The sequence below is a fragment of the Phodopus roborovskii genome, unplaced genomic scaffold (assembly GCF_943737965.1).
Source record: "Phodopus roborovskii unplaced genomic scaffold, PHOROB, whole genome shotgun sequence".
Classification (NCBI taxonomy): domain Eukaryota; kingdom Metazoa; phylum Chordata; class Mammalia; order Rodentia; family Cricetidae; genus Phodopus; species Phodopus roborovskii.
The window spans coordinates 13,571,626-13,597,347 of NW_026126418.1; the positions used below are offsets into that span (position 1 = coordinate 13,571,626).

At 47.7% G+C, this 25,722-nt stretch overlaps 1 protein-coding gene across 1 annotated transcript in view; it reads left to right on the forward strand.

Annotated features, from left to right (window-relative positions):
- Alkbh3 (alkB homolog 3, alpha-ketoglutarate dependent dioxygenase) overlaps nucleotides 1–13,455 on the forward strand; it is a 31,906-nt gene extending 18,451 nt beyond the window's left edge. The window contains exons 8-9 of the mRNA XM_051184121.1: nucleotides 11,644–11,742; nucleotides 12,313–13,455. Of these exons, the coding sequence (XP_051040078.1) occupies nucleotides 11,644–11,742; nucleotides 12,313–12,402 (189 nt within the window). The 3' untranslated portion in view covers nucleotides 12,403–13,455. The remainder of the gene's footprint in view (nucleotides 1–11,643; nucleotides 11,743–12,312) is intronic.
- Nucleotides 13,456–25,722: the final 12,267 nt, after the last annotated feature.

The window sequence follows — 25,722 nt, forward strand, 5'->3', positions numbered from 1 at the left end:
GAATGGGACAGCCACTGGATCAGAAATAGTGAGGGGGTTTTTGAACTCCTTGGAGGGTGGAGGTTTGGATGAGAAAATAAACATGCATGGTGAAGTGGCGAGGAAATAAAGATACATTGTCCTGTAAGACTTGAATTGCCTTCAGACTTGAAACCCTGAAAGACTTGGAATTGTCATTTGCTACCTGGGAACCTTGTCTCAGCTAGAATTTGTGTCTGATAGGTTCTGGAAATAACTAGTTCCCAAGTTTTTGTTTTGCTTGTTTATTTGTAAAGAGTGTCACTATGTGGCCCAGGTTGACCTGGAATTTTGGATCTTCCTGCTCAGCCTTCTGTATGTCAGACTGTAAGTATGCCAGCACGTCCAGTGATTTCATTTTTTTCTTGTCATTTACATGTCAGTGCATGTCAGTGATATGTGGATGTGTCAAGGCATGGGTGTGCCACATCACACAGGTGAGATCAGAGGCAACTTGTAGGAGTTTGTTGGTTCTCTCCTTGCCTGGGAATCAAGCTAGATCACTGGACTGGATGATAGAGGAGCCTTTACCTGCTGAGCCATCTTGCCAACCCAAGGTTTAATGGTTTTGTTTGTTTTTAGTGTTGGGGAAGGGTGTTTTGTGTGTATGTGTTTAGAAATCAGAGGTTGACTCTGGATGACATCTTTGATTGACCAGTGTTTCCCACTGTACCTGGAATTCACTAGTTTTTCTGGACTGAGTGATTAGTAAGCCCCGGGGGATCCTCCTGTCTCTCTCTGCCTCCCAGTGCTGAGATTGCAATCACATGATGCCATGCCCAGCTTTTTGTATGGATAATGGGGGTCCAAACTCAGGGTGTTGCACTTTACCAACCATCTCTTCTTCTCTACTTCTGGATTTAAAACCATATTGCTGGCAAAGGCTGCTAAAGCCTTAGCAGAGCAGTAAAGTTTTCTCCTACCCTTTACAGTACTCTAAGACTGTCCCTGAGGGTTCTGGTGATTCTGTCATCTTTCTTGAAGGATGGCTGAATAGCTCAAGCAGCAAAGGACTTAGTGTTTTTGAAGATGTAGGAGGTTCCTTCCTGAGTCACAGTGAGCATACATGAGGAGCACAGCAGGTGTATGGATGGGCAAAGCTGGATCCTGCAGACACTTGGGAACATCAAGGAGGAGCATTTCAGAACATGAAGAAGCCATTGAATGTGTGGAGCAGAAGAGCTTGGCCTGGGTGACTGCTATGAAAGGCTAGAAAGAAGCAAGAGCAGAGCAAGGCCAATGAGGGGCTTATTAGACATTGTTTATACCTGGAACCAAGGGAAAGTAAGACAGAGGAGAGCAAACTTGATCGCCTGAGATGGAGGGAGCGTGGAATTTAAGGAGGTAAGGTAGCAGTGGTCCATGCATGTTAAGGAAGGGGAAGGATACTCAACCCTTACTAGATCGAAAGGTGATCATCTTTTGCATGAGAGGCCTTCAGGGGATGTTCAAGCTTGTGGAGGCAGTAAGGTTTCAGTTAACATAAGGAGGAAGAGGGTCCCTTCAGGTTGAGGATATAGGCAGCCTTCTCTTCTGAACAGGAATGCCAAAGGATGTGATGGAAGGTACAGGAGGAGGTGGGGTATCAGATCATGTCCAGGAATGGTCTGGGAAGGAGCGTTCTGCTATTGATGGGTCACCTCTGGAGTGACTGTGGTCAGCTGGATGCCAGGCATGACTGGATGTGCTTGCCTGCTCTTAGAAGATGAAGGCTGTTTCTGGTGCTGCACTCTTGAGGGAGCTCTTTCATGATAGCACTTCCTTTGAGCTACATTTTTAGGAAGTGTGTGTTACTGAAAATGGCATCCTCATCATTAACTTCAGATTTCAAGGTGACATCCAGGGTAACTGGAATGGCTAGAGCTGTGAGTGGAAAGCTAGGTTTGTTGTTGCTTCAGTTCAGTAACTACCTGCCCTCCCAGTCCCCAGGACTGCACCAACCATAAATCTGAACAGTAAACATCATCAGCCAAGTGCTTCCCTCTGGATTCTATCCCTTCTAGCATGTCTGCTAGACATGGAGGAGGCAGGGGATCCGCCTGCTAGTGGAGGCTGCAGTGCTCTGCTTTGGTGCCTGCAGAGAACTGTGCTGCAGCCAGGAGTCCTCAGACCTCCAGACCCTCTTGTGATCCTGCAGGATCAATGAGTATGCCTGGAGTGGATTGACTGGTTGCACCCACCTGCCCTGTCTTCTTGCTTTTCTTATCTGAACCTTTCAAATCAGGGGGAGGGGAGGTTGTTAAAAAATGTGAAGAGTTGCACGTGGCAGGAGAATTTCAAACTGTTGGCTTTGAACCACTAAGTTCTGGGGTCCAAAGCTCTTATTTCCAGATCTCACTTCAGAGGCTGCTGCTTCTGTTTTTAAAGTAATGTGCTTCAGATCAATGCCCAGGATGCTGCCACTTCATTGTGGGATGAGTCAGAGAGGACTTTGAGGGGTCCCCTTTTCACCACTGTGCACATGAGCCTCTCTGCATTCACTGCTGTGGCAACCCTCAAGCCAGAGGATTGATTGCTGCAGGTGTGCTGACCCATGAGGCACTGTCAGTGATCCCAGCTGGCTATTCACAGGTAATGCAAACACCACTGGGGGGAACCAGCTGCAATGAAAGGATATTGTTGACCAAAGGAACATTATTGGCATAGCCATGCATTGGGAAGGGCAAAAAGGGGACATGTGGCCTTAGCACATAGGTAGCTGCATTTACTTTTTAAAATATCATTGCAGACTGAAAAAAGAAGTTTTTATCATACTTACCAAGCAATTTTATTGGATTTCTGATCCCTGGGCCAGAGAGCTGGGGTGGGGTGGGGTGGGGTGGGGTGGAGAGTCTCCATTATGTCCATTATCATGTGAAGAAGGGTTACTTGCTCCTGTCCTTCTCAACACTGCTTCCCTGTGTGTGGGGTGTGGGTGGCTACTGGGGAAGTGAGAATTAGAGTAAATGTGCAAATGCAGCCAACCAGGGTGATTGCCTAGCAGATAAAAGCACTTTCTATGCCAACTTGACAACTTGAGTTTGGTCTCTGGAAAAAATTCAGGATGTAATGATACACATCTATAATCCCAATATTCCTACTGAGAGGTGGGAGGTGAGTTGCTGTGCCAGCTACCATGGAGTGAAATGACAGAAGTGAGAAACAGAGACTGCCTCAATACTCTGGAAAGCTAAAGGCTGACCTCTGACACACGCTTGTGCAAGTGTGCACATGCACACACAAAGAAAAGGCTGGGGAGGGGGAGGTAAAAGGAAGAGGGGAGGGAGAAAAGAAGTGAGGAAGGGTGTTTGGAATGAGCTGTCTGGGTAATCCCCCTTACATCTTAGCTCCTCTTGAAACATCTGCCCCTCGTCATCCCCCACCTCCACCCTGCCCTAGTCTGTTAGACATATGTGGATGCTGTTATCTAAAAATGAAAATCCCTGCTTTTCCCCAGCCTTCATCTCGTCATGCACTATTGCTCACTAGTGTCCACTTTTGCAGGCATGAAACTCCATTTTTCTCTTACAGCTTCTGAATTCCTATCTTATCTGGATTACTCATGTACTTTCCTTGGTGCTACTTATTTCCTTTGAGTTATTTCTTGACATTCAAAGGTGGATTAAATATGTATGTTAGCGCTCATCTTTGGTTCTGTTATCTCTCTTATTTTTGAGAGAGTTTTGAGCTTCTAAATTGTAAATACCACATGGGAAACCTCTGTCATGTCACTGTGTCCCCAGGGCAGCACTGATGTGATTAAGCAGCCATAAGCAAACAAATAGGAGTCGCTGAGATCCCAGGCCTCGCCTGTGCTTTGTGGGATGACTTCTCACTCTCTTATCCCAGGTGCTACTATCTCTCTGCATTCATGAGACATTGCTACTTCACAGTAGCACATGGGAGCTCCAGACTCAGCTTTAAAGTTTGAGTTATTATTTTTTTCCAAAACATACCACCATCCCACTGCATATAAATCCATTTCTGTTGATTATATCACTATGTTCTTGGTCAGTTTATACCATTTTCAGTTCTTTGTTCCATGGTCATCATCAAATCAGTGTCTAAACTATCTTATCTCTTATTTTTCTGTTTTGATAATATATTGCCCAGGCTGGCCTTGAACTCTCAATCCCCCTCCTTCAGCTTCTTGGACTGTTAAGATTATAGTTGCTATACCACTTCCTAGCTCTCTGACTCTTGTTTCTCTCACTCTCTCCCCCTTCCTTTATCTTTATTTCATAAAACATGGCCTTGCTCTGTAGCCCAAGAGAACCTTGACCTTATGACCCTCTTGCATCAGCCACACTGGCTTGCACCCTCGCCTGCCCTATCTTGCTCTAGTTCTTCGCTGAATTGTCCAAGGTTTCGCACATCTCTCAGTGACCACATGTCCAGATGCCAAAAGCTTCCTTTTCCTTGAGTGCCCCATTCTTCATCACCCTCTGTCTATTGCCCCAGTGTTGGGTAGTAATTTTAGGGGCAGCACTTCCAGTCTTTCTCCTCCCCACCAACCAGATATTAGCTTAGTACCTACTGTGTGTCAGATACTGTGCTTAGCTCTGGGATGTGACATTGAGCAGGAGGAAGATGGACATCCCAGGAGCTGGGAGGACTGTGGGTTTTACTTTGTGCACAGTGGGAATCGATGGAGGCTGGGACATGATCCGTGTCCATGTTTAAGGGTAACTTTGGCCTTGTGTGGAGAGCAGGAGACTACCTGGGGAGCAGTAGACTCAGGGGAGAATGCAACCTTGAACCAGATGCTGTGGGAGGAATTGAAGTGAGTGGATTTGAGGTATGTTTGGAGAGATGAAGCAGCAGAACTTGCCAGTGAGGGCAAGAATCAGGAATGGTTCCCATGTTTCTGGCTTTCTTGCTTGGTTGATGGAGATGCTGTTAAACTTGGATAGTGTAGGAAAGGAATTTCTTGATCCTGAAACTTGAGTTACAGACAGTGGTGAGCCACCATGTGGGTGTGGAGAACCCAACCCAGGTTCTTTATGAGAGTATCAAGTGCTCTTAACCTCTGAAACATCTCTCTAGCCCCAGGAATCATTCTTCTGCATGCTAGGTTTGAGATGCCTGGAACTTATATGTGTAAAGTAGGCCATTAACTTGGCCTCGGTTGTCAGAGACATCATTGCGAATGTGAAAGTTCCACCTGGGAAAACACTGATAACAAACACCAGTCATAGAGTGTTGCCTGTCTACAGGGGCTACATTCTAAAAGTTTATCCTTAGTCTGTCCTAATCTTGAGTTAATGCTGTTACTATCTTCATTGTACAGATAGAGTAATAACAGACATAGCGTCACCTCATTGCAGAGGATGGCTTAGAAACTATTTGTTGAACTTAAAGTAATAATTTATTAATGAATATTATGTAAAGCAGTGGGATTTGTCCTGTCCAGGACAAGAGAACAGAGGGAAAGGGGTACAGACCCAACCTTGAGCTGTTTTTGTCTGTCACTTGGTTTAATCTCAGAAAAGTCCGTTGCTTCTGCTAGAACAATAGGAAGAATGAAACCCCTAACCAGATTGTCAGGTGTGCACATTATCCATGCCTGACCTGCACGGGGTTCCTGCTCTTCTTCATGTGGTTGCTCTATTTTTCTGAATTAACTCTTTGCCTATCAGGCATGCTTGGCACCTCCTTGTGTTAAGCACTGTCTGGGCTCCAGGACCATGGTAGCCTGTGAGTCTCCTCCAATGCCTCCAGTGTGCACCATGCTTCCTGTGAGCTTGGACAATGAGAAGCAGGTAGCAGGTGCTCACTTTGTTGTCATTGCCCTTTCTGCTGATCTGTGTTTTGTTTTTTATTAGGATCCTAGTAGCAAAATGAGTGTTTTCTCTTAAATTGCTCTTTGAAGATTCAAAAACACTCTGCTGTTAACCCAGCACACACTGGGAAGCATATTTTGTTTGAATAGCCTTTCTGCTGTGGGGGAGACAAAAACATGATACCTGAAGATAGAGTAGCTTATAGCACAGTGGAAGGGGTCAAGGAAGAGCAGCAGTGGCAGCTGGCCCTGGGAGATTATAGGGTAGCTAGTGTAGCTGGTGTAGGAGTAGGACGGTTATGCTGAGGTCCTGCTGAGAAGACTTGAGCTAGGAGTGGCCTTCAGTGTCTTTAAAGAGACTAAATTAACTGCCCACCTTTATAACTGGAGATTTCATATAAAGCCGCCACTTACTTCTTCCCCAAAACAGCCAGAGGATGAGACAACACTGGGCAGCAATAAGAGAGGCTGCTCCTCAACAGCATTCCCCCTGTATGCAGACAGACACTGAGCTCTTCAGGATCCCCACTGGCCACTGTGTCAGTCCCGGCTGCATCTCTCTTTTATGTTCCTTGAAGGTGGCTAGTTCCCTTCAGTAAGGTGAATATCGTGAGGAGGCAGCAGGGCTGGATTTGAGGACGAGTTCACCTTACCGAGGAAGCTGTGTGGGAAGTGATTATGGGCTTGAGCACTCATGGGTCTGTGCTGCCTTGCTCCTGCCAGCTTTTCATTCTACTTCCCCCAGCTTATGAGACATGGATACCATTTCCCTGTGGGTTTGCAGTAGGGTTAGTGTTGGCTGTGTGGTGTGTGCAGTGCATAACATGTCCACCTCCACCATGGTACCAGCACGGTTAAGCCTGTCTACAGGCCTAGCAGGAATCTTTCTATTCAGTACTTGGATATTGTTATGAGAGAAACATTGGATCTACTGGGTAGACCCCACCCGCAAAGGCATGGAAAACAAACAGAAACTCCTAAAATAAAACAAAAATGCAGTGTAGGCTAAAGAATTAAATCGGAAAAATGTGAACTTTTTTTTTCCTAACAAAAGGAAATGCAGTTGTATATTTAACTTTCCTCAGGATCGAAAAGCCTTTCTAAGCATAAAACACATGAAAGAGGTCAACGGAAGGTCAATAGAGTCACGTGCAGACACTGTTGAGCTATTCAACATCAAACAACACTTAAAGGGCAGATAGAAACAAGAACAGTTCCTGCAAGACTTATGCCAAGGTGAATGGCTTGCCAGCTCAATGTCTGCAGTCACTGGTGAGTTAGAAAAGTGTTAACACCCACAGCACAGAGACTGTGGCGGAGGAAAGACAGCAGCAGATGTGCAGGTGGGGAAATGTTGACCTGGGCTTCTTAGTTGTGCTGTTCTTTCCCTTCATTTCCCTACCACCAGCAATGACAGTGTTCAGCCAGAAGATTAGGACTGCCATATTTTCCTCATGGAATTACCAATTGCTGGAAGCTTTGTGAAGTAGCTTGGCACCATAATCAGGCATCTTAAAAGTTGTATCATTGTCCAGGAGTTCCATCTTTAATAATGTATCCAAGATATATGTGTTTAGTAATGCTTCGCCTCAAGTCTACTTGCAGTAACCTTTTCCTTATTCCTTTAAAAACAACAGCAAATCAGTAATACTGGTATATCTCAGTCTCACAATGTACTTTTCACTGCTATACCCCAGCACCGGTGCAATGCCTGACACACAGGTAGTCTAACGTATCTGTGGGCTTAAAGAAAAAAGGGTATGCTTGTGCAAAGCAATATTACATGACAATATTTTTGAACTATTATATATTTAAAGCCTAGTGCTCATACATTAAAATGGAAATGATCGTATAGATGGAATACTGCATGTGAACTCTGAAAGGGAGGAGCAGATGGGGTCTCTGTATTATTGGCACTTTCCTCAGTCACTTAGCATCTGTCCACTGATGTGCCCTAGTTATGGGTATTTATTGTTTCTAAGGAACAGCAATCCACAGCCTTTCCCCTGATTGTGAATGGCAAAGCCGACAGTGGCAAGTTAGAACTGAATTCCTTACATGAGTTATGTATTCTATATGATGTATTCTAGAAAGAAAATATGAAGATTTTGAAGTAATGATGAGCTAGGTGGTAGTGGTGGCGGTGCACATCTTTAGTCGCAATACTCGGGAGGCAGAGGCAGCGAATCTCGGTGAGTTTGAGACCAGCCTGATCTACAAAAGCTAGTTTCAGGACAGCCTCCAAAGCCACAGAGAAACCCTGTCTCAGAAAAAGAAAAAGAAAAAAAAAAGAAAGTGAAGTAATGAAGGCTGACTGAAACTTTGGGTTTGTTTTGTTGTTGTTGTTGTTTGGGTTTTTTTTTTTGTTTGTGTGTGTGTGTGTTTGTTTGTTTGTTTGTTTGAGACAGGGTTTCCCTATATTATTTTGGAGCCTCTCCTGGAACAAGCTCTATAGACCAGGCTGGCCTCCAACTCACATAGACACCTTGCCTTTGCCCAGTCCTGGGACTAAAGGCATGTGCCACCACCAACAGCTCAATGGCTGAAACTTCTAACATCCTTTAGGACAATAAAGAGGAGATTACCTGAAAAAATTCAAATTTCATAATGTGCATTTTACCTTTTTAATGAGAAGGAAATTGCCTTGTTTCCTGTCTTTAGTGGCCAATAATGATATAAACTCACCCAGGGTTTCCCCCTAAGTGCTGTCTTCCTAAGGAAACTAAATAGGGTGATGCCTTGGTGGGATGAGGGCAGGAGTGTGCGAGGCCCCGACATTCCTTAGGAAAGAGTCCCTGAGCATCCAGATGGGCTGCTATACTTGGAGAGTGAGGGTTCTCTTCAGCATGAATAGAAAAGCAAGCCACTTGTGTCTTTCTCTTCTATTTATAAGGTTTCAATATGTGGAAAACTCCAGAACATCTATAGTCACCACCAACTCCTCATAGGTTGACTGTTAGCCTAGAAGCTTCTTTTAGTTGATAGCAGGGATAGACATTTTTATCTTAAGCTGTGTGTGCTGTCTTGCCTGGGTACAACAGAGGGTCAGAGAGGTGATGTAGCCATTGGTAGCCATGAACAAGCTTCTCTGACAGTGTGGCCCCTGCTCCCCACATTACCCAGCCTTTGCTCATAGCATGAGTTTCCCCCTGGCCTTTCATCTGCTTCCCCTGAGTTGCTGCTCTGCCTTAAGAGGCTGGTCCATTAATGAGCTGGTCCATTGAAGGCTTCCTTGATGTCTTAGTTCGGATTCTCTATTGCTGTGAACAGACAGACACCACAACCATGACAACTCTTATAAAGAAATCGTTTAAATGGGGTAGCTTGCTTAGTTTCAAGAGTTTCAAGTCCATTGTCATGACAGGGAGCGTGGAGGCATGCAGGCAGGTGTGCTGCCAGAGCTGAGAGTGCTACATCTTGCAGGCAACAGGAAATTGAAGTAGACTGACAGTCACATTGAGGGAAGCTTGAACAAAAGATCTCAAGGCCCACCCCTATAGTGACACACTTCCAGCAAGGCCACACCTCCTCATAGTGCCACTCTCTTTGGGGGGTCATTTTCTTTCAAACCACCACACTTGCCTTCATTACTGCCCATCTCCTGCAATTAGGAATGTGTTTTCTAAGTCACTAGTATTAGGAGGAATAAATTACAAGTAGGGAAGAAACAATATCACCTCCACACCACATCCCAGTCCCTAGGGACCACATGAATGTTCATCCTCAAGGATGTGCCTTTTGGTGTGGCTAGTGGCCATGCTGCATATTAAATGTTTGAAATATGCCTGGAATTTTCTTTCACTTGAAAAATTCAGATTGTAAAGAGTAACTAACAATTGGAGAGTGCATCTGTTAAGCTTGTTTCCATCAGTGTTGATGGCTATCTTGCATATGGAATTCTCTTTGGCCTCTGGGATGCATTCCTGTTACATGGTTCCAGATGGAATTACATCGCTCACCCCTTCCCCATTGCTTTCAACGCCTCTACCTCTACAGTCCTATGGATGTTAGAAGATCTCAGAATTACCTCCACAGTCCTATGGATGTTAGAAGATCTCAGAATTGCCCTTGTGTGGTAGTGAAGTCTTTCCTCTGAGCATCATTTCACTCTCATCGTAGTCTCTGTACAATTTACAAATTCATGCCATGTTGCCCTCCCTATCTCTGTAGCGAGCAGGAGAGATCCTTCTGCCTCCAGCCAAGATTTAACTTGAGCTGACCTGCCTTTCAGTCTATGTTAAGCCTTGATAGCCCTTTGATGTTATGAAGAATAGACCCTCTCTTTTGCTGTCTTTCCTCTAGTGAGGCATTTATCTCCATCTGGCATACTCTTTCCAAGCACCAACTTTTGCCTTCTGAAGTGCAGGTGAGTGTGGAGGTGGGCATGGGTATGCATGGGCAAGGTCCATTCCCAGTGTGCTCTCTGGCCGGCTGAGCAGTCAGAGGTCAGTGTTTGCTGCTTATTCATTCCTGGAAGAGGAAAGGTGACAGAAGACACAAAACAAAACCAGCCAACCAATCAAAAGTTATTTCAAACATTGCTTATGTCTTCTGTCTGTAAAAATTCTGGCTGTCCTTGACAAAGTCACTGCCAAGGGTTGGGCTCTGGAACGTAGACTGTTTATACAAGTTCAGTATTGTTTTGATTTTAGATTTTCCTGGGGAAATCATTGTAAACAGTTAAGTTCTCAGAAAGACCCCTGCAGTAATAAACATAAACAGACTCACACTACAGTAAATCCTGCAGTAACCCAAATGTAACCGTTGCATGGGAAGGGATGCAGATGGATAGATGGGCCCATTGGCCCTGCCCACAGTGGAAGAGAAGAAACTAAGAAGCTTGGGTCTGTCCCAATCTCACCCAGGGAGCTCTTGGGGGCTGAGCCAGGAAGCCAAGAAGCTGTTCACTGCACCAGCTGCTTAAAGAGGAGCAAAGCACCTGTTGACCTCCTTGAGATGTGCTTGGTGACAGTATCTGCCACAGAGCTGAGCTATCCAATGTGCTGTTAGGGTTTAAAAGCACAAACACCAGGCTTCATTGACAGCACTGATCTAGTCAAGCCAGAGCTCTCGTGTTTGAGAAATCCCTGCCATTGAGAGAATTCCTGTTTGAAACAAGACAGGCATACATCTCCCAAACACCTAGAGTAGCCAAGGGGACAGCCAGGTTAGTTCTAAAACAGTGGCTCCTCACCTGTGGGTCGCAACCCCTTTGGGGGCCAGACAACCTTTTCATACGAGTTGCCTAAGACCATCAGAAAACACAGATATTTCTATTACTATTCATATCAGTAGCAGAATTACAGTTATGAAGTAGCAACAAAAATAATTTTATGGGTGGGGGTCACCCTAACATGAGGAACTGTACTAAAGGGTCACAGTATTAGGAAGGTTGAGAAACTTTGTTCTAAAGTAGTTAGTAATCAGTAAATTAACGTATTATTGCCAGGTGAAGCATGCCTTTGTCAAAGGCCATTTTCTTCCCATTATGTTGGGTCATAGCTCTGTATAGCAGAGGTAGGTGAGTCATAACCTCCCTCCTAGGTCAGGGTGGGCTTCTCTGAGGAGTGGTAACCACACACAACTCACTCTTACACATTTCTTCCTATTGCTGGTCCCCAAGTCATTTACACACCGTCTGAGGCACAGATCAGCTCTGTGTGGCAGATACTACTACTTTTATCTTTATTCCCATGTTACAAATAACAGAGAGGTAAAATAGCTGGCTTAAGGCCAAGGAGCTGCCGAGGGACAGAGCCTTCTGCAAGCTCCCACAGCCTGGCTGAGGAGTGACTGCCTCCAAGGTTCTCTTGCTTCTTGACCAAATGCATAAAAACTTCAGGGGGATGGCTGCTGTTTTGTAGGAAGAGAATGGAGACTATACATATGTGGAAAGAGTGAAGATACCACTGGATCACGGGACCTTGCTAATCATGGAAGGAGCCACACAAGCAGACTGGCAGGTGAGGGATTAAAAGTACTACCAATTCACTCTATGGGGGCAGCTTCTGCACTGGCTAAGGAGTAGTCATTTCAAAGTACACATGAGAAGGGAAGCAAGTGCTTATGCTGAGCAAGTAGCAGTAAAGTGATGTCATAAGCCAGGAATCAGTCAAAACAGACCTCTCTGCAGAGGTTTCTGGTTGAAGTTCTTGTAGTGATGAATGTGTCCGTATCCTTGCTGCCATTGCAGCCATTAGCCATTGCACCAATTTACTTGTAAAAATCTCAGGCTGCCATCTTGGGCCTCACAGCACCACAACTATCCAGGTCAATGTGGGTGAGGTCACATTAGATACAGGCATTTAGGGTAAAAGTAACAGGTGCCTTGCTGCCGGAGCACTGCCACGGGCTGCTGAGACTGGGGAATTTTGTTTCAGAGGAGGAGATCTCTTCCCACAGGCCTGTAGAACACCTAGAACTGTTCATTTAGACAGGGATAAAATGGGACTATTTCCTTATCTTCATAAATAAGTTGAACAAAAAAAATGCATGTATATTTATGCTGGACAACTATTAATATTTCCATTTAGCACCGAGTGCCCAAGGAATACCACTCCAGAGAACCGAGAGTAAACCTAACCTTTCGGACCATTTATCCAGACCCTGGAGGAGCATCCTGATGATGGGGCACATCTGCAAAGCTGGCCACTGAGATGGGGGGCTGTGCAGCCCCTCCCCCCACTCCTGGAAGAACTTTTAGAGGCTGCTCCACACCCTCTCTTTGTGTGGCTGTTTGGAAATTGTGGAGTTTGCCTCCCTGGTCCTTGTCCTTCTGCATGACAGCTACCAGTGCTTCATGTTGCCAACATGTCTACTAAGGGCACAAATTTAGACAAATCTCTAAATCAAGGGTTATCATTAAACAGATTGAACACTGCTGTGACTGCTCACAGATGATTTGGGCCATCAGCTCTTTTCTTCCTGCCCTCCCCCATTAATCTGAAGAAATACAAATGTCCTTGAGCCTCTCGGGAAGATCTGAGCATGTTTGTTCCTTATGACGTTAGCAAAATGGAGATATAAATACATGTCAGTGACTCTGGAGCCTTCCACAGGCAGACAGCTGCTGAAACCCAAACAGAGGTGGCTTCTCTGGGCTTTGTTGAAGTCTTCCTTGACTCCTTAACTTCTTGGCTTATGTGTTATTGTAATGGAAAGCTGTGTGTTCAGGAACACTGTTTATTCAGCTGAATCTCCCAGCTGTCAGTCTTCCTGGGGCACACTTAGGCTACAGGCCTCTGAATAAAGAGAAGGCAGCTTTGCTGCTCCTTCCTATACCCCAGGTAGTCCTACCTGGAAAGACAATGCTGTCTCCTGGAAACAAGGAATAACTGGGTGTCAGGAAACCAGGCTGCAGTTTTGGTTGAAGAACAGCAAATGCCCTGTTAGTAACAGCTGTTCCAATGGATTAGCTTCCCCTGGAGATTTCCTTGAGTCATTTAAACCCAAGCCAGATAGAATCTGAGCAGCCCTGCAGGGAATAGCCTGGATGACCTCATGGTTCTTCTACCTTAGATTTCAGAAGCCTGTGACTAAGGCCCTTCTGACTCAGTGTTCCTTTTTACTGGCTGACCAAGTTCAGGGTTTAGCCTGTGATGTCACCAAGGTTTCCAAAACAGAATGGGGTAGCTGCCCCTTGTTGCATCATAAAAACACATGACTCTTTGACCTAGGCTGAGGAGTAATGTACCTGATTAACTCAGGCCCCAAGGAAGAGTGTCAGTGGATGAAAGTAGGACACAGGGTTAGAGTTTCGCTCGTCCTGGGAGGAAAATTTACTATCTTGGTTTTTATCCTGTTTCCATCACATGGATGATCCCTGTGACATGGAAACGTGCCAGAGGCCTGCAAGCTTATTCAGGGCTCAGATGGAGCTGGCCTGGCCAGACTCCCTATTTCCTTGTGTCAGAGTCTGGTTCTTTAAAATGTATATAGATCCTTTTGTAAGAAATTCTAAAGGCTGTACTAGAATTTGAGCATTGTACTAAGCCTTCCTAGGAGGCAGTATGAATCACCATGAGCCTAAGCCCTCTATTTCCCAGCCATTCTCCAGTGAAAGCAAAGAGAACCTAGTATACTTGGCTTGGATTAGGCCTTCAATCACTGAGGCCGGAAATTCCTCCTCCCTTCCTTATAAAAAGACTGGCTGGTGGCTCCATCCTCATTGCAGGGGCTTGTCTCTTCCTACTTTAGGGCAGTGTTCACACTCTGCACTCAACACCATCCTATCCAACCACACAAGCTGGACCTCCACCCATGTTTCATAGGCAAAGAGCAGAAGCCACAGCTGCTGTTTCTTGTCCTTACTGTAGATTGCCACATGCTATTCCCCGCACAAGGACCCTGTGCCTTCTGATGTGTCTAAGCTGGTTCTTGCCATAGACCAGAGCTAGAGAGTTTTGGTGTAGGTAGGAATGGTGGTGTTAAATCACCGCACCAGCCTTTTGTAGATCCTGCCCTGACAAAACTGAGGCAAAGCTGTTTGCAGACACAAAGCACATGAAACACAGACCCAGTCAATATTGCAACTGAACCAGTCAATATGCAACTGATCGTGAGAAACAGTTTTGTTTTAGTTGCCCTCTGTGAGCTTTGGTTGCCTGAAGGCCCTGTACTATGAATTTTTATTGTCACTCTGTGGGGACAGGAAACTGAGTCCCTAAGAAATATTTTAGTGGGACTTGTGGTGGAAAGAGACAAATTTCAAAGGCTATTTCCAAAGCCGGTGCCCCCTTTCTCATCCATGCTGAACTGAGGTGGACGCCTCTGAAGCCCTTGCTCCAGCAGAGCTGGCCATAGCCAGCTGCAGGCCACCTGAGTGTCCCCTGATTTCTTATGTATCAGGGTAGATGCCTGCATTACATTTCTCCTCAGCCAACATGAGCATCTTGTCAGAAGCTGTGACCCACCGAATTCACAGTGTCATTAAACTGGGGAAACTCATTTTGGCTGGGGCTGGGTGCAGTGAATTTAGAAACAGTCTTGGGCAGCCTCCCTAGCAAGCGGTTCCTAACCATATCCAAGAGGATATGCCTCAGAACTTCCACCGATCGGTAAATTTTTCCCTATTGTTTCTTCTGTCATCTCTTGAGAACATGGCAGGAGGGAGCCCTGATGGTGTCCAAACTAAGTGTGAGGCATGGTAACAGCATCACTTCTCCAGACAGGTGCACTGCTGGGCTTTACCCCAGAAATGGAATTTGCCTCCAGGCACATGAAGGAACAGTGTGACACTCAGTGCAGAAATGGGCTTCTGCTGTGGTCCAGATCCACTAGCCCAGCTGATGACCTCTAATGCGTTCAGATCACAGCTCATACATGAATGTTCTTTAGATTCCTTTCTCCACCTCCGCTCCCTTGACTCTCCTCTGGTGCATGGCAGGTCTGTCTGGATCCCATAAATAAAGAGCCTAGGCTGCTGAACCATGCCATAGCATCCCTGAAAGAGTTAAGTAGGCATGCAGTGAGCAGAATGCTCCCCTCTGAGGGTTCCAGGGGAAAGCCTGACAGATGATGGGTTCCTGCTCTGCTGGGAATATTTCTTCCTTGAGTTCTGGCAGCTTTTTCTTGGCTGCAGAGTAGCTAAGACCCACTTTGCCTTTTCTGGTCATAAACACTTGGAGTGTTGAATCTGAAGTCTTGACTACTTTATTTTTTAACAGTTCCTTTGAAAAAACCGGTTGTTTCCATAGTGATGCATTCTGTTTGTTTAAATCTTTATACGTGATTCCACCTACAAGCTACCACCAAGGGACTAGTTCACAACTGCCCTTTCCCCTGGCTTCCCATTTTTTTGTTCTGAAGCACACACACAGACACAGACACACACACACACACACACACACACACACACACACACACACACACACCAGGCAGATTTGAGCCTCTAGCATCCATTCTTAGATAGGAGCCCTGGATCTGGTAGGCAAATGACTCTGATGTTTATCAGGGCAGAACCGTAATGGTGCTGCCCCCAGCTGGGTTAGTAGACATACTCCTGGGCTGTTACAAAAGCATTTCCCTGCTTGTGATCATCAGAACCTAGTTTTGGGCTAGGCTGTCTTTGTGTAATTTGGGGGTTGGGCAGTTTGAGAGAACTCAACTAGGAAGCAGGTAAGGCAGGCAGCACTTAACAGCCAGTACAACAGAAACCAGACTTCTCCAGTCAGCCCCCTTTGAGCAGGCAGTGTGTGTGTGTGTGTGTGTGTGTGTGTGTGTGTGTGTGTGTGTGGTGTGTGTGATCATAAGGATGACTTGTGCTGTCACTCCCCTCTGGAGAACGATGATGTCACTCAGCATAGGGACAGTCCCTTCTCATGTGCACTGTAGGAGTATGGATTTGTCACTGTTCAAGCAGGGCCTTGGTCCTCAATCCTACCCATTGGTTTGGCTTTGTAGACAAATCCTCTAGTCTGAAAGGGGAAGCAAGCCCAGAGAGAGAGTATGTTGCCGGCACATTCCATCAGACTTGAATAAAAGCAATCCCATGAGTTGTTCATTTGTTGTACCCTGGGAAAGTGAAGCATAGAGGAGGTGCCGTGTCTGTGCAATGGCAGCAGCAGGTGACAGCCGAGCTCCTGGAGCCACTGATCCCTGCCATCGGCATGCTGTGAACACTCTGGGCACAGGCAGGAGGAAGTCGTGGGCCACGCGAGTGCTGGAGGGCCGCGTGACCGGGATGCAATTAGCCTCCCACTGCAGGAAGGCCGTGGGCGTGCGTGACGAGCGCCAGGGTCCCCAACCGGAGCACGCAATACCTCGTCTTTCAGAGAGGCTGCAAGGGGAGGTGCTCCACCTTTCCCGGGCTCCCTCCGGAGCCAGCCTCACTACCAGCTCCACACTTCTGTGCCGGGAGAAAAGCCTCTGTGGGAGCCGTTCTGAGAAGAAAGTTGTATTCTCCCTGCCTGAGCGTCTGTGGGATGGTTTTGTGGATAGTATCCTCGGACTCCCCAAATTCGACCGAGGGATATTCCCATCGCAGGACCACCCAGGCAAGACTAGAGAGGAGAGAGCCTCACAGAAGCCAGGAACTCCCTCAGCCTCTTGGGATGCTACCTCTTGGGCCTCAGTTTCCCCCCCCCCCCCAAGAATCTTGGCCTTCAGCCTTCCCTCACTATCAGGTAGAGAGAAGGAGAAACTCCAAGCCAGCACCGAGGCTGCTGGGAAGTGAGCCAGAGCCTGAACTATGAGGAGCCATGAGTGCTTGCATACACATTCCCCTCCTGGCGCCAGTCCTGCCATGCCAGCATAGGTTAGAGACTACTGTCCCCACTGAATAGAAGACTGAGGCATAAAGCACACCATCTCCAGTCACCCAGGGGATGGGGCAGCACGGTATGTGGCAGGTTTCATCCGCCACTCCCAGTTACCTAGTGGACGAACACACAGCAGCCCCCAAAGGGCACTGTGCCTATGAGACAGCCCTGCAATAATTGGTGCTGATGGTGTGTACACCACACCAACCCTGTGGCTCCTCCATTTCACCTTGCAGAGTAAGGATGCCTCTCGGCCACAGTGCTGCCTGCAAGGGCAGAATTAGGGAGCAACTTGATAACCCTAGCCCTACTCCAGCATCCACCTCTTAATAGAACCACTGAGGAGTTCTTGTGGGGAGTGAGGTTAAGCATCGGCCTGAGTCACACCAGCCTGGGCTTGTGTCCCAACTCAACTCGCCCAGTGTTACCTAGGAGCAGCTAGCTAATCAATCTCTGTGCTTCAGTCTCCTCAACTATGAGATGGATGCACCAGCAGCCTCCTCTTCGGGGTTACATGTTACATGCCTAATAGTAGCATGTTTACTAATACAATTGTCTGAAGCACATTTCACATGCCCTCCTAACCCAAGCCTTGACCCTTGCACTGAGTGAGCGGTCCTTTTCTGACTGACACATGGCGTCTGACCCTGTCCATTCCCTGATGTCCCCTGACTCTGCATGTGCTGCTATCGGAGTCATCAAGGTTGGGGGTGGGGATTTTCCAGAGAATGGCCAGAATGAAAATTGTGGGACTAATCATATTAAAATCTGACTGCACTTAAATGTCCCTCAGACAATCAAGCTGAAGAAAGCTCCCAGGTGCCAAAGTGGCCTGGTGCTGATGCTCAGCTGGCCCTGAGCTGCTCCACCACATGCTCCCCAGGTAATTGATCTAATGCACACCTGTGGCTGGAGCCCAGGATTCCACTGCCTTCTCCCCTTAGGGTTACTCTTTGACCTCTGCCAGCCCCACAAGCAGGTCAGCCACTGACTAAGTACAGAGTAAATGTACCCCAACCCCCACGTTGCTTTCCTTGCTGGTTGGCTTTTTCTACACCCTATACTGAATGCCTTGGACTGGCAGGCGCAATAAGACTGCCAGGCTAGAGCTCTGTTCATGATTGGGCTTTTGGTGTCAGATGTGGTGGTGGACAGATAAAAGGGAGACATAATCTCTCACTATAAATGGAAGCAAACTAAGGTAGCTTGTATTTTCTTTTGCAAAATTAGTTTTTTTTTCACCATCCTTACCTCAAAAAGAGTGTGTGTTCTTTTTAAGAAGTTAAAAAGATAAAAGAAAGTCACTTTGTAACTTCATAAGCTGGAGAAGGCAAACCTACATTTCACAGTATTTTTTTTTCTGAACACCTGTGTACTTTTCTGTGACGTTAGCCTTGTGCCCTGGTTGTGAGGTGTGAGTGGCTGTACGGTGTGGGGGATGGTAGTGTGTGGGATATGTGGTTCCCATGTAGTAACAGTGTATGGAATATATAAGTCCTGGGAGGTACTGATGCTGTTTTTACAATTGGTCACTTCTGATTTGGAAATTGTGAGGATGGACTTTGGGAGGCAGGATGGTGGCACAGCAAACAGCCAAATGTTGGTCTCATTGAGACCTTAATTGAAACACAATAGCAAGTGACACTTTCACTTGAAGTGCTTCAAGTGTGTTAATGCCTCACTTACATAGGTGAGGTGCTAGTGTCTCTCTGAGTGTTCATGTGGGTCACATGCTTTACATGTATTAACCCTTGACGTACCCTCACAGCAGCCTTGGCACGCTATAGGCACACATATATACACATGCATGTGACTGCTAGAGGTCAACTTCTGGTTTCATTCCTCAAGAGTCCTTGATTTTATTTTTTTTTTTTTTTTTAATAATGTCTGTCATTGGTTGGTCTGAAGTTTGCTGATTAGACTAGGCTGGGTGCCTTTGCCTAATGAGCCCTCATGTGTCTGTCTCCCCAGCACTGAGCCATCTCCCCAAAACCCAAGGTGCTATTTTTACCACCACTTTACAGCTATCAGCTAGCCTTACTATATCTATCGTGGCTGTGCAGCCTCCCTGCAACCAAACCTTTAAGCATATCTGCAGTCGCTTCTTAGAGTGAATTTTTAACAGTTTAACACAGAAGGCTGTGTTTTTCTAAGGCCCTGAATGTAATGCAAGTAGTTTCCAGAAAGGTTTACCCCCGTGCTTGCCCTCTCCCACAGGGATTTCAGCCTGTCTGAGGAAGTTGATTCCAGCTGTGTGCCAGGCCTCACACTCAGTATTTTTCTAAAACCTGTTTGAAGCAGCCTTGCACCTATCCGTCACAGCCAGCATTTGGATGGTCATTATTCTAGTTTCTGTCATTTGTTGCAAAAACCAAGACATACTGTTGAGGAACCACAAAAGCAGGGCAAACGTGAAGCCATTCTGAGGAGTGCTGCAGCAGTTGGCAGAACCGGCAGCATAATGTAGGGAAGTGGTCAGGAAGCGCTTCCTGGTGGAGAAGGGGGAGATAAGAGTCCACATAGTACAGTAGCTCAAAGCTCAGGAGCAGGGAGGAGCCCTAGGTAGCTTGTGTCTAGAAGACTTGTGTGGGAGGAGTGTTAAGCTGGGTAAGACAATGAGAGCATGGTGGATGTGGAGAGAGCAGAGAGCGGACTTGGGTAGGTACTTGGTGATAGGGAGCCTCTGAGGACTTGGGGGGCATTTTAGAAATGCATTCTTACCAGGACTGATGTGATTTGACTCTAAGAGCCTCCACAGGCTATCTAGCAAGTCCTTGGGTAGGTGTTACCTTAAGGCCTGCTTCTAGAAAGTACTCCTTCCAGGCAACTCTTCCTCAGAGGACCTCTGGGAGCTGAGTGGTTCATATTCTCTGTGGTAGCAAGTGTAGAGATGGACAGACAGGGCAGGGTCCCAGTACCCCACAGAGTGCCTCTCCCAAACTCTACTAGCAGGTAGAAGTTCAATAAAGTCAGGTCCAGAGAGGGGTGGATGGTGCTTTTCAAATCTTCTTCCCTCCTGGAGATGAGGGGACCTTCCTCATTGCAGTGTATGGTAGGAGTTAGCGCCCTCACCCCCCAAAAAACAAAAGAACAAAAACTGTAATCGCGAAGCCTGGGAGGAAAGGCTGCCTGCAACTGGCAGGAAGGGTGTCCCTGTGGTGAAGAGGTCAGTATCCAGCAATCAGGGATGTAGTCTCCTACATCCTCCGCTTAGGACTTCGTGGCCTCTCTACCTGTGAGTCAGGCTCATTGCAAGAACGGAGAGAAACAATGACTGTCTATCTAGTCTAGTGCCAGCAGCTCTTGCTTCTGTGGACCATTGATGAAAGGATGCCACAACCCCACTCCTGGGGCATGGTGGGCAGAGCCTGTGGTACTCTGGGGAGGACTCATCTTCATAGGACAGCTGCCGAATATGCAAGTCTAGGAGCAAGGACCCAGTCTGTTGAAAGGAGATTGGGGTGGCCACAGGACCGGGAAAGGTACATCATGGACATCAGTAGAGGCAAAGTGATGAGAGGACTAAACCCGAGTGTTCCCACAAGGAGGAGAAAAAGCAGTGGCAGAGATCGGGAAGGAACAGTCCTGAAAGGAAGAGACTAGAGAACATTCTGTCACAGCAACCGTGGCTCTCTCCCACCCTGTCCTTAATCCAGCCCAAGACTGGATTTGTCCCTCATTTAGGCCAGGAACAGCACAGTGCTGTAGGTAACAGAGCAGATAGTGTCTACAGAACAGACAGTAAGAAGTCAGGCCTGTGACCCAGATGCAGAAACTGGCTGTGTGATCTCCTATCTCTGGCTCATAGCTTTTTCTTATCTCAGGCTCAGTTTCCCCAGATGGAGTAGCTGCAGGTGCACTACCCAAGAGCCTACTCTCCCACCTGAGTTTGTTGTCTGACATCCCCAGGGCTGTCTACCAGGTGGCTGCCTGCCTGTTTTGACTGTGAGTGGACTCCATACCCTTTCCTGTTGCATGGGAAAGTAAGAGTGGGCAAGGAGGCTGTCTGTATGCTCCTCTCCTCCACTCTTACATCTCCACAAACTGCACCATCAGCACTCATTTTTGCTATTAGAAAATTACCGCCAGTTGATTGACAGTTGAGATCCTAGAAGCTCCCCTACGCCCAGCCAGCTCCTTTTTCTCCTCACCTTCCACAGACACCCTCCCTGGGCAGGCCCAGATGTCACCATGTGGATAAGACCTTTGAACAGGCCCAGTTTCAACCCCCAGCCCCACTTCTGCCTGACTGTGTAGCCTATGGGAAGTTTCCTCCATCTCCAGGGGTAATATTCCTCATCTGGGAGAGTGGAATCCTGGGAACATGACAGGCACACCCTGCTCTGCACTGGCATTGGACCTGAGATCAATATGTAGGAAAACCTCACTCTGCTACCTTCCAACAGATTGGCTAGAGCAATAGCAGCCACTCCTGCTTGGAGAACGAGAGAGGAATATGCCTTCTGCTTCAGAGTGACCCTCTGCAGCTCGGTGTTCTAAGAGTGGCCCCATCCTCCAACACACCCTATATCCCGAAAGTTCAGAGATCTGCCACAGCAGACTCTTCTGGTGTCTACAGTCTTAGGAGAACCAAAGGGTGGGGTATGATCTGGGCCCCCAGGATGTGCCAGCAGCTTAGAACAAGCTCTCCTCTCAGGGGCAGCCTAGTACATAATAGAGCAGGGCATCTTTCCAACCCCAACTTGTGGACTCCATTAAGATGTGCACCCTTGATAAGAGCTTCATTACAGTATGTTCTTATAAATTACCTAATTTGATCCCCATAAATGCCCCCTAACAGGCATGAGGCTTCACAAGCTCAGGGTAGTGAGAACCTTCTAGCAAGCACTGGAATCAGGACAGATGGAGCTGGTTTTGAGTCCTGCAGCAACCCAGTACCAAACCCACATGAAATCCTGTTCACTGGTATCTACCAGGCCCTCAGTGTCACCTCCTCCATGCTTGAGACAGCTGTGGACTGAAGATGCCTCTGTCGTCAAGAGACTGCTGGGTCAGGCCTGCCCTCCCCAGACCTTGGAAGGTGGTCCCTTCCGGCGCTCCAGGATTAGTAGCCATCCATATTCCTAAGACATACTTTTGACAGCTGCAGGGCTCTGAGAGCCCAGGTGACTTGCCAAGCCCCACTGTGTGGACAGTGGAGGCCCTTTTCAAGGCTGTCATGGACAACAGGGACTTGATTCTGCCTGGAAGAGCCTCTGACAGTCTGCCTTTGTGGTCCTAGATCCAGCTGCCCTCTGCTTAGTTTGCTGACAGCTAAGAGACTTCCAAAGCAAGGCCTGCCGCTTCCTTCCTGTGTCCCTCCTCTCCTCTCGATTGGACCCTGCACGTTTTCCACATTGTCTCAACCTCATGGACAGGAGTGATCCTTCTGCCTCAGACACTTGTACTTCCTTTCATCTGGGGACATAAAAAATGTCATTAGGGAGTCGGGGTATGTCCCAGGGCTTGATTTTCCCTACCTTAGGGGGTGGGGCTGGATGGGCCTAATCCAGAGAGCCTGTGCCACCAGGAAGCAGGGAGGTTTGGGGTAAGGTCCCAGGGCTAGGCTCTCTCTCTACCCTCCCTGCTGTGTGCTGTGTGGCCTTGGCCTACCCCCTTCTCCTCTCTGGGCTTCTCTGGCTTCATCCAGAAGATAGTAAAGATACCCTTGCCTTGCTAAGGTGGCAAAGGAGAAAGTATGTTGCAAAGTTCAAGTGTGTGCAGCACTTCATCCCTGACACTGATTCCCAGACCCATGGGACCACAGGTTGGATGGGATTTTCAAGAGGGTCTGCTGGGCTCACTCCAAGGATTCCCAAGAATGCCCAACTCCAAACCGCTGTTCCTGGGGTCTTCTCCTGATGGAAACAGCCCTGCCATGCTAGCCTGCAGCCTGTCAGCAGCTGGTGTCTCGTTGCTTAAGGGACAGTGCAGCCCAGACTAGAGTGAGCTCATCGCAGAGGACCACTGGAGACTGGGGCGGGGTCTGACGAGGCCTTTCCTGGGGCCTCCCTAGCTCCTCCCCATTGTTCTGAATCTCTGTGCCTCTCTGCCCTCTCTCTTTTGCCTGTTCCCTGCTCAATGCACACTGACACCCCCTCTTGGAGCTTGCTGAGTATCGTCATGGCAACCCTCCAGCCAAATTATGGAAGCACTTTTTACGCTCCCAATTGTTCCAGACAAGTGCTAATTCTGAGTGAAGAGAAGCAGTTGGTAGGATGCTGAAGTCATGGGCTTTGTGCCAAGGGCCTGCTGCAGGGTGGTGTGAGCACCAGTGGGAGAGGAGGGTATTACCAGGGGAGACACGGCCATCAAAACAGCCTGTCTGTTGCTTGTCTGCTCCCTTTCCCTCCCCTTATGTTCCATTCACATTATACACACAAACATGCACACACACACACACATACACACAACACACACACACACACACACACACACACACAGAGAGAGAGAGAGAGAGAGAGAGAGAGAGAGAGAGAGAGAGAGTACCTGAGTTAGAAAAATCCCAAAGTACAGACTGACCCAGATAGCCCATCTGAAATGTCACCTCACATTGAGGTCCCTGAGACCCATTCTGAGACAACATCCAATGCTTGAGCAGCTCCCTATGCAACCCCCACCCCGGGTTTGCACACCTCACCATGTTCATGACAGAACAGAAGGCTTTGCCAGGTGTAGCGGCACACGCCTGTAATCCTAGCACTTGGGAAACAGAGGCTGGAGGATGAGGAGTTCAAGGTCATCCTTGGCTACAGTAGGCTCTGAGCCAGTCTAGGCTGCATGAGATCCTATATCAAAAAACCAAGATGGTCTGGAAAGAACCCAGCCAATGAAGTGCTGGTCCCACAAGAGGAGAACCTGAGGTTGGTCCCTGGCATCCATGTAAAAACCGATGTCTATGGAGGCACATGTTTGTAATTCCAGGGCAGGGAAGGTAAAGAAGGAAAGGTGGAGGGTCCTGAGGAATAACTCCCGAGTGGACCTTCAGCTCACTCATGGGCACTCGTGAACACACACACACACACACACACACACACACACACACACACACACTGCACATATACTGCCACACAATTTTTGAAAAATTAAAAAAAAAATACCTCAAAACAGAAGGCACTGGCCCTTTTACCTGTGGATGGTGAATAGCTGGGAATATATTAAATAATGAATTAATGTCCCCACAGCTCCCTGGGCCCTTCTTTGGGTATGAGCTACTGCTCATACCCAACACCAGGATTCCACCTAGAAACCTGACTTCAACTCACCATGGTTTATGACTTCTATGCTGTGAGTCAGGCAGGGAGATAGAGTCACTGAGCTTCAGATGTCCTGTGGAGTGGGGATTTCCCAGACCCCTGGCATATCCTCCACTAAGACGGGCTGAGAAGACTCAAGCATGAGATCATAAGGGCAAAGGGGGCTTTACGTTCACGCTAACTGGTGCTGGGCTCTGTGAGGCGCTGCCCACACTTAGATCATTGACCTCCAGACTTTACTCCAGGCATTCCAGGTGAGCAGCCAAGAATCAGAGTGACCAGCCCATGGCAAAAGAGGACCTGGAATATAGCTGTGTGACCTCCAAACCTGACAGTAACCCTTGGCTAGCACTGGTGGGTGGGGTGGAGGTGCAGAAAGGCCATCTATAGAGGGGCTGGTCCTTGCGCCATCCTGAGGTAGAGGTAGTTGTGGATGAGTTGGGACAGTGCAGGACAGATGGACCAGTCCAGGTGGGAGCTCAGATGGCTGCTTACTTTGTTGTTGCTGTTTGGTTAGGGTGTGTTGGAGTTCAGTAACTCAAGCATGCTGGGCAAAAACTGCTGCCGCTGAGCCACGCTACAGCCCTCATATTTTTGAGGGGAAATTCCATCTCTCCACCCTCTCTTTTGAGCAATACCCAGGCAAGGAGGTTGACCTGGTGGCTAATTCAGGCTGTTTACAGTGAAGCACAAACCTCTCTCCCTATTTTCGCGCCAGGCTCAGGAAATCCCCATGTGAGAGTAGAGAGGGACAGTCCAGGGCAGCTGCCCCTGGCTGGGAACTTGGAGCCAGGAGAGCTTCCTGTTTGGCTTGGCAAAGAGAGCATGGCCTGCTGGGAGCCACAGGAAACGCTGATCATGGTAGTTGTCCATTGCAAAAAAGACCTGTGTGCCCTTTTGTGTGCCATCTCTGTCCCAGGTGCCAGAGGAAGGCAGTAGCCAGTGCCGAACGCCCAGTGAGAAAGAGAAGCAATGCAGACAACAAATAGGAAGAGGTCCCAGGGGGAGATCGGTCCATGACAAAGTAAAAGGGGGTAGGGTGACTGAGGAGCTGCCCTGAGGAAGGCTAGCTTCACACTGGGAGGAGGCACTGCAGCTGTGGGTAGACCACCAGGTGGCATTCTGGTCAACCCAGGCTAGGATGGATGGGTCTCTGGACCCTCATGGTATGAGATTCTGACGTTTTCTCTTGGTCTCTCTCGTTGGCCTGGAGCTCATGCAGCAGCAGTGGTCATTCAGAAGCCATCAGCCTTGTTTTAGTTTATTTTTATTTTTTTTAGACAAGGTCTCTCATTGACCTGACCTTCCCGTAGAGCTGACTGGCCAGTGAGCCTGTCTCCTCCTCCCTGAGATTGCAAGCAGATGCTACCACACCTAGCAGAAGTAGGAGTTTCTTTCCAGCCAGGTCCAAACTATACCCAGCTTACAT